Genomic DNA, 17,372 nt, shown 5'->3' with positions numbered 1-17,372 from the left:
ACCATGTATATGAGACAGCAAAAGAGACACTGATGTATAGAACAGTCTTTTGGACTCTGTGGGAGAGGAAGAGGGTGGGGTGATTTGGGAGAATGGCATTGAAACACGTATAATATCATATATGAAATGAGTCGCCAGTCCAGGTTCGATACACGATACTGGATGCTTGGGGCTGGTGCACTGGGACGACCCAGAGGGATGGTATGGGGAGGGAGGAGGGAGGAGGGTTCACGATGGGGAACATGTGAATACCCGTGGTGGATTCATGTTGATATATGGCAAAACCAATACAATATTGTAAAGATTAAAAATAAAATAAATTAAAAAAACGCAGTACATAAGACAAAAAGATAGAAATTATGAAAAATAAATTAAAGATGTAGCAAGCAGCATTTTAGAAAGAGTGAAGAAAGAGGCAGATGTGCCTTCTGTAAAATTAATAGCAAAGACTTTTTCAACCCAGTAATAATGAGAGACCAACCCATAGATTTATGAAGCCTACTTAACTTTAATCAAACAAAAGAGAGAAAAATAGTTCACAAAAATCACATTATAATAAAAACTGAAGAAGATCAAGAACAATGATACACTTCCAAAAGCAGCACTAGGAAGTCATCTTTGAATGTGTTGTTTATTTCCCTTCTGAATATGCATGTCATTTATCCTGGCTACATTTTGAAGTTATATTTAAAAATTATATTAAAATTATGATTACTATTGAACTGAAACTTTTAATTGTTATTAAAAACCCACCTTAAATACTATATTTTGCATTAGAGTGTATTTTGTCAGGTATCAAGAGCTTTTATTTGATCGGTGCTTGCATTTTTTATTTTTATTTTCAACCATCGTGCATCCTTATCTACTAGGTATGACTTCTGTAAATAACACATAACACTTAAATTTTTTTTTAATTTACACAATAGTTTTTATCTTTTAATCAGGACATTTAGAGCATCCACATTTACTTTTGAAGCATTTTATCTTTTTAATCAATATCATAATTTTGTGCTTTCTGTTTGTCCTGTCTATTGTTTTATTTTTCTGGGCTCCAAAATCACTGCAGATGGTGATTGCAGCCATGAAATTAAAAGATGCTTACTCCTTGGAAGGAAAGTTATGACCAACCTAGATAGCATATTCAAAAGCAGAGACATTACTTTGCCAACAAAGGTCCGTCTAGTCAAGGCTATGGTTTTTCTTATGGTCATGTATGGATGTGAGTGTTGGACTATGAAGAAGGCTGAGCGCCAAAGAATTGATGCTTTTGAACTGTGGTGTTGGAGAAGACTCTTGAGAGTCCCTTGGACTGCAAGGAGATCCAACCAGTCCATTCTAAAGGAGATCAACCCTGGGATTTCTTTGGAAGGAATGATGCTAAAGCTGAAACTCCAGCACTTTGGCCACCTCATGCGAAGAGTTGACTCATTGAAAAGACTCTGATGCTGGGAGGGATTGGGGGCAAGAGGAGAAGGGGACAACAGAGGATGAGATGGCTGGATGGCATCACTGACTCGATGGACATGAGTTTGAGTGAACTCCGGAAGTTGGTGATGGACAGGGAGGCCTGGTGTGCTGCGATTCATGGGGTCATGACTGAGCGACTGATCTGATCTGATCTGATTGTTCTATTTTCCCCCTATCTTTTCTTGTGCGTTTATTTTTCTCAATTTATGTTTCCCTCTATAATTTTTGAAATTATTATTTCTTTTCTTCTTTTAGCCTTTACTCAAATTTAAAGTATGTGTACTTAAATCATGAATGTCTATAAATGATCATTATCTTTACTCACTTCCAAAACAATACAAGACCCAAGAACATTCATAGTCTCCCTGTCAAATTACATTCTTGTGCTATGAAGTTCATTTCTATTGATCAAAGGTGAGGACAGGGGCCTCTGTGGTCACTGTGGTGTGTATATCTCAGAGCACACATTAGGCTGAGAATGAAATTTCACATGTACATATTTTAATTTTTTCAATGATAAAAATATGTTCATTAAAAGTAGCAACACAAAAATGGAAAACTACATATTTAAAATTAAGACTTACCAAGTTAGTCACTTAAATATTATTATATCAATCTTCAAGTACCAGGTTACACACATATTATTAAACTGTGAGCACATGGATAACAACAGATATTTTTTCTACCAAATATAATATAGCTTGCAATAATTTGAACCTTTTTTCTATTTATCACAGAACATTCGTACCAATATTTGTAGAACTGTCTCATTTATACTTAATGACTGTGAAAGTTTTATGGTAGGAATACATTATAATTTATCTCATTATTTAACTTATTGATAGTTACATTGTTCTTTTTACTTCTTTAAACAAAACATCAATTTGTCACTTGAAAAACAAAGAAAAGTTATGAATAATTATTTCAACAGAAGTTGTGTTGCGGGAACCGAGTTTTATGTCATTTTCATTTCCTCTAAGGTACCTTTTAACAATGATTATGAATATTTATAACCACAAAAAAGATATTTTTAAAAATGAGTATTTGTTACATTTTATTTGAATACAATATATCACTTGTTTACATAACAATGTTTTCATATTCTTTGTTCATTTATTATTTTTGAAAAATAACAGGGCAGAGAAAAGATCATTATAGTTAATATAATTTTAAAGTTTATCTTTGGAAATAAAGAAGAGCTTCATTATACATGGAAGAATAACAAAGTTAATCTATTGGAGCTGAATTACATTGCCTTTTATTTTCTTAAGTGTAAAAAGTACTTTACATATTAAATTTAGAGTAAACATCCTGTCTGATGTTGCGTATGAAGAGATCTGTTTCCTTGATCCTGTTTCATTCTGACCCTCTGCTAAGCATCTGATCCATGCAATCTGCATTCAACTATGGAACCAAAGACACCAGCTCTGTCCGGCCCCTGTCCTGGTCATCAACGTTTGCCAGAGGAATTGCATGAACTAAATACAGGTAATGCTGCTATTGCTAAGTAATTCCTTTATTTACTGAGAAAATAATATTATAAATAACTAAGTCCATAGCTAGCTACTTTTAGAAGAAGGGTTTAAAACCTTTCGTTCTTGCAAATGAATTTTAGATTTTCCAATGGAAGGGAATTTAAAATACAATCACTGTCTGAGAAGTAAATATTTATAATTGATTAAGATTTAATATTATTTGGAAAAATATTATTGACTTGGTGGCTGTGAATTCTGCTTTTCTTGCACTGAAAGAGTACATATTGCTAAGAAAATTTATCTACCTAGCAAGAATTAGATGATTTTGTTTCTCACACTCTTTTCATTAACATTAAATTCAACTGTAAGAAGGAGCATTTGTAGACATTTAAATTATAGGTACTTAAACTAATTCTTAAATTTCTATTCTTTCTGCAACTGGTATTACTTCAGATGCTATTGTCCATTATATTCTTATAATTACTATTCTAACTACTACTATGACTATTTTTATAATAATAAAACTTATTGCATGTTTATTGCTTCAAACACCATGCTATTGACTTTATATACATTAGCTTAATCTCCACAATATATATATGGATAAATATTACTGTTATTCTTATTTTATATAAGAAACTAAGGATAAAAAAAGCTTGCCACAATTCACAAAGCAACTGCCTAACTGAGCCAATTTTTAAAACTTTGTTCTAAGTCTAAAATAGGGACAATTTATGTTTCTAACATGCTTTTAATTCTGTGTCATTATAAATATATGTTTATATACATGTGTATATATAAAATTATAATTATTTATTGCATGCATTTTTCTAACATACTTTCTAGAGTTTTGTGATGAAAGTGTAACATACTCAGAAGTCAAAGTTCGTGATTCTTCAAATATTCAGAAAAGAAAACTAACTAGGATTTGGAAAGCAAAAGGTAAAAAATGTAAAACCCTAAACTCCTTTTTTTGCCTTCATATTTTAATGAAAAGTCATGAAAATATAAGGACTAATCTTTCAAATGGAAATCATCTTTCATACATTTTTAAGCAGGTCATAAGGACCCAAAGTCTAGTGTTTAGAGCAAATGGAAATGAACAATGAACAACTGATCATTTTGCTCTGAATAATCAACCATGGCTTAAAATGATGTACCAAAGCCATAGAATAAAGAATGTTTCTAGATATTTTGGGGGTTGATATTTTAGCTTTGCAAAAGGTAAGTGCTCCTTTTATGCTACAATATTTCTAAAAATGAAATGGACTGTGGGAGGTATATCATAGTAGCCAGATTTTATCAAAACTATCACAGAGTATCTGTCAAGGTCAACAGCTAATGCAGAAGTTTTATTCTTAGTTCTGCTACAAAGATGGAAAAAAAATTGTTTAATTAAAGGAAGGTGATGAATTAAATCCCTTGTAGGGTTTCTGAAGTTCTCTTTTTGATTGTAAAATGTCTTTACTAGAGCAACTTGTTAGTTCAACATTCCTACATAAAAATATTCATATTTCCTTAGCTATATCCAAATCTTCAAAATAGTTTTTAAAGTTTTCCTTGCAGAGTGGGAATACCAATGATGCAGCACTCCTCTGGATTTAGATTTCATTCAAATTCTAATAGGATGAACATTCCTAGCCAAAATTCCTTCTAATCCCAACTCCTAATCTTGTTTCCATTGATCATCATGGTGAACTACTTTTTTTTCTCTTTGGGCAGAGTCTCCATGGTGCATTGCTACAGTGATATTTGCCTTGCTTTATTTAATTGCTCTTGCACTAGCTGCATTTATGATAGCTAAGGGTAAGTATTTTTCAGGTTTTCATTAACTTGTTAAAAGTTACTAGAATGGAATTTTGAAGCATTTGAAATTAATTCTAAGGCTTTACTAAAGTTATTTTTCTCATTTGTTATTTTAGTTGCATAAAAGTAATTTTATCAATTCAATTTTTGAATTATCAACAGTAGCTTTGTCCCAGGTGAGCTTATCAAAGATGTTGGTGGATAGCTGTGTATTTTGAAAAAAATGAAAAATAATAGCAATGTTCTTTATGTTATTGTATTTTTACTGACATTAGACTTAGCAACTGTGAGATGTAAGAAAACTTGGAGATATTTATAGAATTAATTATTTGGGCAGTTAAAAACTAACTGTAAGGACATCAAGTCAGAAATTTGAAAGAAATAATCTAATAGAAGAAATAAAATGATAATGGGCAGAGATTCATCAAAAAATGAAAAATTATTATCAGGATTTTGGACCAAGTCTATATATTGCTTGAACTCAGTGTCTTAATATTAGAAAATATATTAGCTTTTAAAAAAATAGACTCATAAATGGTACTATCTGCAAACCAGAAACATGAAAATTCTTTCAAAAATAGAAAGTAAGGTAATTTATGCTTACAAAGTAGAGAAAACAACAGCACAAAACATATGAAGGATAAATTTATTCAAAAGTTATAAGTAGATCTAAATCAGTAGAATATAGTATAATATATAATTTTCAGAAATAGAACTGCCATACGACCCAGCAATCCCACTGCTGGGCATACACACTGAGGAAACCAGAATTGAAAGAGAAACATGTACCCCAGTGTTCATCACAGCACTGTTTATAATAGCTAGGACATGGAAGCAACCTAGATGTCCATCAGCAGATGAATGGATAAGAAAGCTGTGGTATGTATACACAATGGAGTATTACTCAGCCATTAAAAAGAATACATTTGAATCAGTTCTAATGAGGTGGATGAAACTGGAGCCTATTATACAGAGTGAAGTAAGCCAGAAAGAAAAACACCAATACAGTATACTAACGCATATATATGGAATTTAGAAAGATGGTAACGACAACCCTGTATTCGAGACAGCAAAAGAGACACAGGTGTATAGAACAGTCTTTTAGACTCTGTGGGAGAAGGAGGCAGGGGATGATTTGGGAGAATGGCATTAAAACATGTATAATATCATATAAGAAATGAATCGCCAGTCCAGGTTCGATACAGGAGACAGGAAGCTTGGGGCTGGTGCACTGGGATGACCCAGAGGGATGGTATGGGGAGGGAGGTGGGAGCGGGGTTCAGGATGGGGAACACATGTACACCCGTGGCGGATGCATGTTGATATGTGGCAAAACCAATACAATATTGTAAAGTAAAAAAAAATAATAATAAAAAATTTAAAAAAAAGAAATAAACATAAAAACTTTGTGTACAATTTCAAACAAAGACATATATGATAATAAATGACAATGTAGAGAAATTGAATAAATATAGCTATATTCTATAGATAAATAAATATCTATTTGGATGCACAAAAATGGTAATTTTTAAGAATGAACTTGAAAAGATCTTAATAACAAAACATGCTGCTGCTGCTGCTGCTAAGTCGCTTCAGTCGTGTCTGACTCTGTGCGACCCCATAGATGGCAGCCCACCAGGCTCCCCCGTCCCTGGGATTCTCCAGGCAAGAGCACTGGAGTGGGTTGCCATTGCCTTCTCCGAACAAAACATGACTCCTAGACAAACTGTTTAGTAGCTAGCAAAAGATCAAAGAGTCCCATTCAAATTCATAAGGCAAGCGTGTGCTGTGCTATGCTTAGTCGCCCAGTCATGTCCGACTCTTTGGAACCCCATGGACTTCAAGCACACCAGGCTTCCCTGTCCTTCACTATCTTCCAGAGTCTGCTCAAATTCATGTCCATCAAGTTGGTGATGCCATCAAACCATCTCGTCCTCTGTCGTCCCCTTCTCCTCCTGCCTTCTTTCCCAGCATCAATGTCTTTTCCAGACAGTCAGCTCTTCGCATCAGGCAGCCAAAGTATTGGAGTTTCAGCTTCAGCATCTGTCCTTGCATTGAATATTCAGGGTTGATTTCCTTTAGGATGGACTGGTTGGATCTCTTTGCAGTCCAAGGGACTCTCGAGCGTCTTCTCCAGCACCACAGTTCGAAAGCATCAATTCTTTGGCACTTAGCCTTCTTTATGGCCCCACTCTCACATCCATACACGACTACTGGAAAAACCATAGCTTTGACTAGACAGACCTTTGTAGGCAAAGCAATGCCTCTGCTTTTTAATATGCTTCCAAGGAGCAAGCGTCTTTTAATTTTATGGCTGTAGTCATCTTCCACAGTGATCTTGGAGCCCAAGAAGGTAAAGTCTGTCACTGTTTCCATTGTTTATATGCCATGAAGTGATGAGACCAGATGCCATGATCTTAGTTTTTTTAATGTTGCTTTAAGCCAGATTTTTCACTTTCCTCTTTCACCTTCATCAAGTCTCTCTTCGCTTTTTGCCATAAGGATGGTGTTATCTGCATATCTGAGGCTGCTATTTCTCTCAGCAATCTTGATTCCAGCTTGTAATCCTTCCAGCCTTGCATTTCACAAGATGTACTCTGCATAGAAGTTAAATAAGCAGGATGACACTATACAACCTTGATATACTCCTTTCCCAATTTTGAACCAGTCTATTGTTCCATGTTCAGTTCTAACTGTTGCTTCTTGACATGCGCACAGGTTTATAATTGCTATTATTCTTTTGGATTTGATGGGCAAAGAAATCAATGTGGGAAAACCTTTTTAGATACAAATATTTGAAATTAAATACTAAAATTATCAGAGAAGGAAATGGCAACACACTCCAGTATACTTGCCTGGAAAATTCTATAGACAGAGGAGACTGGTGGGCTACAGTCCAAGGGGTTGCAGAGTTGGACACGTCTGAACAGATACAAACACACACACTGAAAGTATATGTAGATGATGTGCTTTCTAACATAGATATACCAAGAAAATCTACTGAAAAAAAATTCATAATAAAGACACTTCAATAACAATGCTTGAAACAAAGTTAACAGAGTTTCATTATATACCATCTAGAGCTAACATCCAATATTCAGGTCCACATATTAAGCCTCTCACTTTGCATTTCTTCTTTGATATCTTGAAAAACACTTAGCCTACAATATTTTTAAATAGACTTTCTGCCCAGCCATGATCCTTACTGGCATCAGTGGGAAAGAAATACTTTAATACTGTTGTCTCTCTTGGCACCTGTCTAGTGAAACAAGCCTAGAAATCATCTGCATTGTTTAACTGCCACTGATTATTCCAATTTAGTGAATAAATACACTTCTCTACAGTTGCATTATTACCCATCTAATCTAAGCAATTCTTTCTCTCTCTTTCTCTCTCTTCCTTAGTCTAGGCTATAAACCTCCTAAAGATCTAACTGCAATTCACCTTTGACCTCCTCCATTAAATTTCCAGAGTAACCTCTTCAAAATATAATTTTTTTTCTTTTCTTTTCTTTTCTTTTTTAACTTTACAACATTGTATTGATTTTGCCATATATCAAAATAAATCTGCCACAGGTATACACGTGTTCCCCATCCTGAACCCTCCTCCCTCCTCTCTCCCTGTACCATCCCTCTGGGTCATCCCAGTGCACCAGCCCCAAGCATCCAGTAGCATGCATCGAACCTGGACTGGGGATTCGTTTCATATATGATATGATACATGTTTCAATGCCATTCTCCCAAATCATCCCACCCTCTCCCTCTCCCACAGAGTCCAAAAGACTGTTCTATACATCAGTGTCTCTTTTGCTGTCTCATATACACGGTTATTGTTACCATCTTTCTAAATTCCATATATATGTGTTAGTATACTGTATTGGTGTTTTTCTTTCTGGCTTACTTCACTCTGTATAATAGGCTCCAGTTTCATCCACCTCATTAGAACTGATTCAAATGTATTCTTTTTAATGGCTGAGTAATACTCCATTGTGTATACATACCACAGCTTTCTTATCCATTCATCTGTTGATGGACATCTAGGTTGCTTCCATGTCCTGGCTATTATAAACAGTGCTGCGATGAACATTGAGATACACGTGTCTCTCTCAATTCTGGTTTCCTCGGTGTGTATGCCCAGCAGTGGGATTGCTGGGTCATAAGGCAGTTCGATTTCCAGTTTTTTAAGGAATCTCCACACTGTTCTCCATAGTGGCTGTACTAGTTTGCATTCCCATCAACAGTGTAAGAGGGTTCCCCAATCAAAAAATGGGCCAAAGAACTAAATAGACATTTCTCCAAAGAAGACATACAGATGCTAACAAACACATGAAAAGATGCTCAACATCACTCATTATCAGAGAAATGCAAATCAAAATATAAATTTTATAAACCCACCAGACTTAGCCTATTAATACTCTGAATTCAATATAAATTTTAAAATCTTTAACATGGTGTATGAAGTCCTTCCTTACTTGGTCCATGGTTTCTATCCCAGCTAATATCACATACTTTCTCACTCTATGGGTTCCAGTCACAGGTATCTTTTAGTTCCCTGAATGACTCATAGCTAGTATTACCATGTAGCATTATAAAAACAAGGATCATTTTAATAATGAAAATAGATGATGCTAATAATTACACTAGGACAACAAGCATAAATCAGGACTTCTCTGGGTAGACTGATATTAACCATAACTTTATCTGTAATCCTTCTTGCTACAAAGCATATGCATAGACTGCTTTGGTTTTTTTGCCTGAAACAGCCTTTCTTCTACATTTCTTCTAAGTAGCTAATCCTTTAGTAATCAATTAACACTATCCATTTATAATTAAGCCAGATTTCTCTGTTACAATATCTTAATAGTGATTCATTTGTAGTACCTTTCACAATTTCACCTGTGTAATTATTTGTGTGATTATTTACTTAAGATCTGTCTCTCCCACTAGCTCGTTAGCTTCTTTAGAAAGAACCCACGTATATATTTGCTCTACATTTTAACCTTTGCTTTTGAAAACTATGTTGTCACATTAGAGGTACTTGGTGAATTTTTTATTAAATAAATTAATACACCTAATAAATGAATATGGCTTATTATGTAAAAGAGATTGTAATCCTTTTAATATTAAAAGACATAAAGAAATACATCTAATGAACTCAGTATATATTAAGTGTACCTTGGTGGGAAGACTAATACTGTGTAGATAATTATACAATTCTAGATTTATTTAAGATTTACATGATCCCAATACATGTGTATCTTCATGACATGTATGTTAATTATAAATTATGTTGTTGTTGTTCAGTCACTAAGTCATGTCCAACTTTTTGTGACCTGCAGCACACAAGGCTTCCCTGTCCTTCACTGTCTCCCGGAATTTGCTCAAATTCATGTCCATTGAGTTGGTGATGCTATCTAACCATCTCATCCTCTGCAGCCCTCTTCTCCTTTGCCTTCAATCTTTCCCAGCATAAGGGTATTTTCCAATGAGTCAGCTCTTCACATCAGATGGCCAAAGTATTGGAGCTTCAGCTTTAGCATCCAGTCCTTCCAATGAATATTCAGGGTTGATTTCCTTTAGGATTGACTCATTTAAGTCCCATAGAAGTAAAAAAAAAAAGATTAGCAAAATACATATTGAAATATATTAACAAGAGCAATAGCAATCTAGTCTTTCCAGGTACCAAAACAGTCTATAAAGCTAAAGATAATTTAACATTATAGTATTGGTATTAAATAAATATATTCAAAATAGGAAAAATGAAACAGCTTAATCATAAAATCATATGAATATGTATACCTATGGTATAGATATATTTAGCATTTTAGTTTGCTTGTTTTTTAATCGACATCCTGGCTTAAGTGATACTCAATCCTTACTATACATTTGCCTTTTCTGTTGGGATTTTCTCTTCTCTGTAGACTCTTTTTTTTTTTTTTTCTTTTCCATTTAGAGAAAACCCTTTAACATTCTTTTAGGGTAAGTTTAGTGCTGCTGAATTCTTTTAGTTTTTGTTTGTCTAAGATGTCTTTATCTCTCCTGCTTCACTCAATGATAATGTTGCTGAATATAGTATCCCAGGTTGCAGGGTTTTCCCATTCAGAACTCTGACTATATCACCCCATTCCCTTCCAGCCTCTAACTACGCAGAGAAATCAGCTCATAGCCTTATGGATGTCCCCTTGTGACTGACTTTTTGTTTCTTCCTGCCTTTAGAATCCTCTATCTTTAAATTTCACCATTTTAATTGTGACATGTCTTCGTATGGGTCTGTTTGGTTTCATCTTATTTGAAACCCTGTGTGCTTTGTGTACCTGGATATCTGTTTCCTTCTTTAAGTTTAGGAAATGTTCAGCCATATTTTCTCCAAATACGTTTAAAAAAACATTTTATTGGAGCATAATTGCTTTACATTGTGATGTCAGTTTCTGCTCTACAGTAAAGTAAATCAGTTATATGTACACATATATCCACTCATTTTTAGATTTCTTTCCCATTTAGGTCACCACAGAGCATTGTGTTACATAGTAGGGTCTCATTAGTTATCTATGTTATAGATGGCATGCACTGAGTGAGGAATCTAGAAGCACAGTGAGGCAGCAGCTGCTACATCAGACCTCTTTCTGCTTTGTTTGAAGTGAAGTTTAAGCTTCTTCAGCCCCTCTCTCCATCCCAAATCTTCTCCAACAAGCCTAAGGGGCTTGCATCGTCCATGAAGGACCCCTGGACTGGGACACCTGGGCTGTGGCACAATCCTCTCATGTCCCAGGGCGAGTGTTCACCTGTATAATCTCCCTTTTGCTCTTAGTCTCCTCCAAGGACACAGGTTCTGCTTTTTTTTCCAGTCTTACCCAATTACATGTGTGTCATTCTCGTAGTCTTGGTTGCATAGGAGTACTTCTGCCAGTTTCCAGTTCATTTTCCATGACAATGATTCCACAGGTAGTTGCATTTTTGATGTGTGTAGGGGGTGGTGAATTCCATGTCTTCTTACTCTGCCTTTTTGATCCTCTTCTAGTACATTTATTCTTACGAGTCCAGCAATGCATCTGAGACTCAAACTGCAGTACTATGGTCAAGAGAATTTAAAGTCTCCCTCATATGAGCCTGCACTTGGCTGATTAAAACTTTATGTCCAACAAGTTACATGATCTTGTAGTTGGACTAGGATCAGATCCTTAAAAAGTAGGCATGCAGAAAGATTTTCTTTACAATTTGTGTGAAGTCTCCAAATTATCTTAGAAGCAACCATAGGCCATTCAGACTGAATAAAATAAATTCAAGCTAGGAGCGTTCCAGTCACTCTATTTTTTTCAAATCAAGTTTAGCCAATGAGAGGGCCAAATTCACCAAAACAAAACAAAATACATCATGTGAAATGATGTGGGTTAAAGGTTTCATATTTGAAAATAGAAATATGGATGTTAAGAAAAATGGCATAATTTTAGAAATTGTTTATTTTAATGAGCTTGAAATTTAAAATATAAATAATTGATAGCTTGAAGATCTTTGAAAGGGTAGCATTAGTAACGCTGTGTAATGGGGGTGTTAATTTTAGAGGCATCTTGAAAAAAACAGTGGATAGTGATAGAGAGTTTGTAGAATATTATAAAAGTTCCACATAAAAATAATGAAAATCTGAATGGGGAAAAGGTTATGGTGCTGTGAAAAAGTAAATAGATATGTGAAGCACTGTAGTAATAGAATAAACAGTACTTTGTGACTAACTGGACGTGTGCTATGTCAAAGGCATTTGCTTCAGAGGCAACTTTGGTCATTATGTCCTAATTGGGTTTACTAATTGCTTAGAATAGCATCAATCAGATGTGGAAATCTGCAATGATTAAAGCATGGGTCATTACCTCATAAACATCTGTCATAAGAAAAATGTTTTATATTTAATGTCAGTTATTTGCAAGTGATAATTCCAATTTACTCCACAGCTAATTATTTTAAAAATAAATGGATAAGTTATATTTAAACTTTTCTGAATTTCTATTTGCATTCTCAAAGGTTTGAAAGTGATAAATCTTAAAATGTATTTTCATTTGTAAATCTTACAAATTCCAGTTAATTGTCTAGAAGAAATTCTGAATACACAGCAAAACAATAAGTCAATTGTGCCTGGACGCTGCAACACAATATAGCAAAACAGAGGTAAGTATTGAATTGCAATGAGAGTCTTGCTATCAATGTAAGTTATTTAAATTTAGATGCATATATACAATTAATAAATACAAAATCAAAGTTATAACTATGGCTCACTTTTCAGAAAAATTCTTAAATATCATGGGCTTCCCTTGAAGTTAGGGAGGATAATTAAAAACAATAATACAAAAATTATGATACACAGAGTTAGCATGGGTGACAAAGTTATCCTCATGGATGCATTTTTTGTTGTCAAGGTAATTGGTCCTTCTCTGAAGAAAACTGATATCTTATTTCTGCTGAAAATAATATCTTGGCAGCAAGGAAATTGTCCTGAAGACATACAACAAAGAAGAATTGGAAATGTATGGCACAATAACCCTTCCTACATTTTCTTATACAGAAGATAATTATAGAGACATTTTAACATTTTGTGTTCATTCAAGCATGCTAAACTCAACATATTGTACTAATTGGAGATCTCTTAATCAAACCCAAACATCAAAATGGTTATGTGATTTTTAAATTTTAAATATATTTGCACATAGAAGTAAATGCTAATATATTAAAATCTCAGACCCTGGTAAATAAATGACAGGAAACCACATATACACTAAGGAGCATTTAGTCACAATCAGCACTTAAAAAAAACCTAACATTTATTGATTGCTTCTAATGTTCCCAATACTACTTCAATGTATCACATATTAGATCATGTACTGCCCCAATAATTCCTACAAAACTGTACTATTTTTATGGCTGTCATATTAATAAAGAAACTGAGACGCAGAAAGAATGAGGAATTTTCCAAAGTTGTATAGCTAGTAAAAAATAATTTAAGCCAAGATAGGTTTACTCTAGAGATTACACATGGAACCATTATGCTATGCTGACCTCAGAACAATAAGTCATGTCAGATTAAGATGTAAAAATATTGCTTCTTCAAAAATAGTGAAGACTGCAGATTTACATTTTCCCTACCCGGCTGTATCTTTCAGAGAGAAACAAATGAGAAAAATAACTTTCAAGAATGAAATATTATACTAGCTCTTTATAAAGAGTATTTTATGAATATTTTATACTAATCATTCTCTGGAATATGGAAGAAAGAGACTAATAGAAGTGATATTTTTCACCTTAGTAGACTCCAGCAAGCTTAAAGAATATAGATCTCCTTTATTTTTAGTTCTCATCTACTATGTGACTGTATATTATTTCTTTTTTTATTGCATTCAAGTTCTGTTATTGCCTTTAATAAAGACTTCAATCTATAGCATGATGATAAGTTGATGGCATATATGCTGACAATTTCCATATGATGCCTTTGGGAGACACACCTCATAATTTCAGCATTCCTCCCTGCCAAGGCTGGCCTCTGCTCTAAATAATTCCTGACAATCTTTCCCAGTTGCACTGCTACCATCTCAACCACACAAAATGCTCTAAATTGAAGTTGTATATACAGATCATTGGGCTTCCCGGGGCTCAATGATAATCTACCTGCCAATGTAGGAGATGCAGGAGACATGGGTTTGATCCCTGGGTTGGGAAGATGCCTTGGAGGAGAAAAGACAACCCACTCCAGTATGCTTGCCTGAAAAATCCTATGGACAGAGGAGTCTAATGGGCTACAGTCTATAGACTTGCAAAGAGTCAGACACCACTGAGTGACTGAGCATGCATACATATCAATAGTGAACTCTTTCCTCTTTCAGGAAAAACAATTTTTAAAATGTATATACAAAGTAACACATTTGTTAAGGCAGTGTCTCCTAATGATCTCTTACCTCAAAATGTGATTTTGTAAATACAGGTTACCCATAACTTACAGTGGAATAGCTAATATCTGTGAATATTCCAAAACTGATAGAAGACATCAAACTACATAATGCCAAAGCATTCTGAATTCCTGTCGGGTGAACAAAATAAAGACAGTGTTACATATATCATGTTTAATTGCTGAAAACCAAAGATAAATGGAAGCTGAAAGGCAGACAGTAAAATACAGAATATTTGTATTTGTATATTTGTATATAAATATACAAAATATATATTTGTATATTTATTTTTAATGCTTTTTTTTTTGTCTTTATTGAGTTTGTCACAACATTGCTTCTGTTTTCTGTTTTGGTTTTTTTGCCCATGAGGCACACGGGATCTTAGCTCCCTGACCAGGGATTAAACCCACATCCTCTGCATTGTAAAGTCAAGTCTTAACCACTGGACAACCAGGGAAGTCCAGAATTTACTTTTAAAGAAGTAATCAGTAGCTAATATTGGAGAAGGCAATGGCACCCCACTCCAGTACTCTTGTCTGGAAAATCCCATGGACAGAGGGGCCTGGAGGGCTGCAGTCCATGGAGTCGCTGGGAGTCAGACACGACTGAGTGACTTCACTTTATTTTTTCACTTTCATGCATTGGAGAAGGAAATGGCAACCCACTCCAGTGTTCTTGCCTGGAGAATCCCAAGGACGGGGGAGCCTGGTGGGCTGCCATCTATGGGTTCACACAGAGTCAGACACGACTGAAGCGACTTAGCAGTAGCAGCAGCAGTAGCTAATATATAAAAAGAAAAAAGAAAGCATGGAAGTATTGAAAGACAATTGTTATACAAAACTCTATCCCCAGAGAAAAGATAATTATATGAGAATCATATGAAGATATAATTATATTCCATAGGTGAAATAAAGATAATTTAAGATAGGTAGAGAAAAATTGTCATTACCTTAGGTCTATGCTAAGGATATACTATAATGTCCATTAGAAAATAATCCCAAATGGAACCTCTAAGATTCAGGATAAAGGGCAATGAAATAGGTAAATGCAGGTGTAAATCTAAATGAATAGTGATTATATAAAACCATATTAGTGTCTCTAGTTTAAAATTGCATAAGCTTGAACTACACTGTAAATGTTGCATTTAAATTAAAAGGAGGATATGGAGTTAAAAGGACCTAAGACTATGGCCCAGAGAGTAAAGAATCTGCCTGCAATGTAGGACATGCAGGTTAAATCTCTGGGTCAGGAAGATCCCCTGGAAATATTGCTTGGGAAATCCTATGGACAGAGGAGACTGGGGAACTACAGTCCACGTGATCACAAAAGAGTTGGACGTGACAGCAAAAACAACTAGAAGGCTATTAAAATGTCTAAGAGGAGGTAAAAGAATTATTTATCTTAGTCATTACTAGGTCAAGAATGCATGTTGAAATTTTTAGTTATTTAGAATAACTGCTAAAATAATAAAATATTATGTAGTTATGAACTAATGTGGAGAAAGCAATGGCACCCCACTCCAGTACTCTTGCCTGGAAAATCCCATGGACGGAGGAGCCTCGTGGGCTGCAGTCCATGGGGTCGCAAAGAGTCGGATACGACTGAGCGACTTCCCTTTCACTTTTCACTTTCATGCATTGGAGAAGGAAATGGCAACCCACTCCAGTGCTCTTGCCTGGAGAATCCCAGGGACAGAGGAGCCTAGTGGGCTGCCGTCTATGGGGTCGCACAGAGTTGGACACGACTGAAGTGACTTAGCAGTAGCAGAAGCTAATAAAGGAATTAATTAATGGAATGATAATTTAGTGGATAATTCTTTTCCTTAATTTATTTATTTGTTTATTCATGTTTGGCTGTGCTAGGTCTTCCTTGCTGAGTGCAGGCTCTAGAGCTGAGGCTCATTAGTTGTGGCACACAGGCCTAGCTGCCCTGCATGTGGAATCTTCCCAGACCATGGACTAAACCAATGTCCTCCACATTGGCAGGCAGATTCTTAACCACTGGATCGCCAGGGAAGTCCAAACAGCTAATTCTTAATTAACAGATAATACTCCACGAAATCAATGAAGTAGAAGATTTCATATCAGAATCATTCTTAGACAAAGACAATCAATCTGAGGGTTGCAGGAGTTAAAGCAAGAATTTCAGCCTTATACTTTCTGGGTATTTAGGGGCCCATAAAGTACTGAGGGTGGATATTGGAGTATGAGAATAAATAATTCTAATCTCAAAAATGGAAGTAAGCTCAAATGCCTCCAAGTCAGAGTTTTCTTGTATTCTCCTTTTCCTATCAACTACTTTCACTACAGACTAATTTTATTTACTTCTATCAATTGGTCATTTATTTAAAAACTACTTCAGCTCCCTTGACTTCTTCACAGTTCTTAACAGATTCATTTATCTCAGATGAATATATATAGTTTAGTAGCCCATAATGTAATTTTATCAGCCTCTTTTTCTAGAAAAAGAACCATGTGGTTTTGTGTGAGGAAGCCACACTAAGGAACTTCATCTTTGTGTAATCTAACTCCCCATTTATTTCAGCTTCAAGTAATGGCCTAATATAAATTTTCAAGGTCCTTTTTGCTCTATTTCTCTCCCTTAGCATGTGTTTCTGTAAGAACTAGTTTATTATCTTCATGAGGAACTGATGGTAACTGATTCTTCAAATCATTTTAATAGCTGAGGCTCCAAATATA

The 17,372-nt window shown here is 34.9% G+C and overlaps 1 protein-coding gene across 2 annotated transcripts in view; it reads left to right on the top strand.

The window, feature by feature from the left end:
- The first annotated feature begins 2,855 nt into the window (after positions 1-2,855).
- LOC129644775 (uncharacterized) overlaps positions 2,856-17,372 on the top strand; it is a 27,721-nt gene continuing 13,204 nt past the window's right edge. The window contains exons 1-5 of one of the 2 annotated variants that reach the window (XM_055570238.1): positions 2,856-2,955; positions 3,789-3,884; positions 4,665-4,748; positions 12,818-12,904; positions 13,153-14,299. In XM_055570238.1, coding sequence (XP_055426213.1) covers positions 2,874-2,955; positions 3,789-3,884; positions 4,665-4,748; positions 12,818-12,894 — 339 coding nt within the window. In that variant the 5' untranslated portion in view covers positions 2,856-2,873 and the 3' untranslated portion in view covers positions 12,895-12,904; positions 13,153-14,299. Of the gene's footprint in view, positions 2,956-3,788; positions 3,885-4,664; positions 4,749-12,817; positions 12,905-13,152; positions 14,300-17,372 lie in introns of those variants that run through there. The other variant, XM_055570236.1, reaches the window with a different exon arrangement.

This window comes from Bubalus kerabau, chromosome 1 (assembly GCF_029407905.1).
Source record: "Bubalus kerabau isolate K-KA32 ecotype Philippines breed swamp buffalo chromosome 1, PCC_UOA_SB_1v2, whole genome shotgun sequence".
NCBI lineage: Eukaryota > Metazoa > Chordata > Mammalia > Artiodactyla > Bovidae > Bubalus > Bubalus kerabau.
This window is presented reverse-complemented; position numbering and strand designations above follow the sequence as displayed.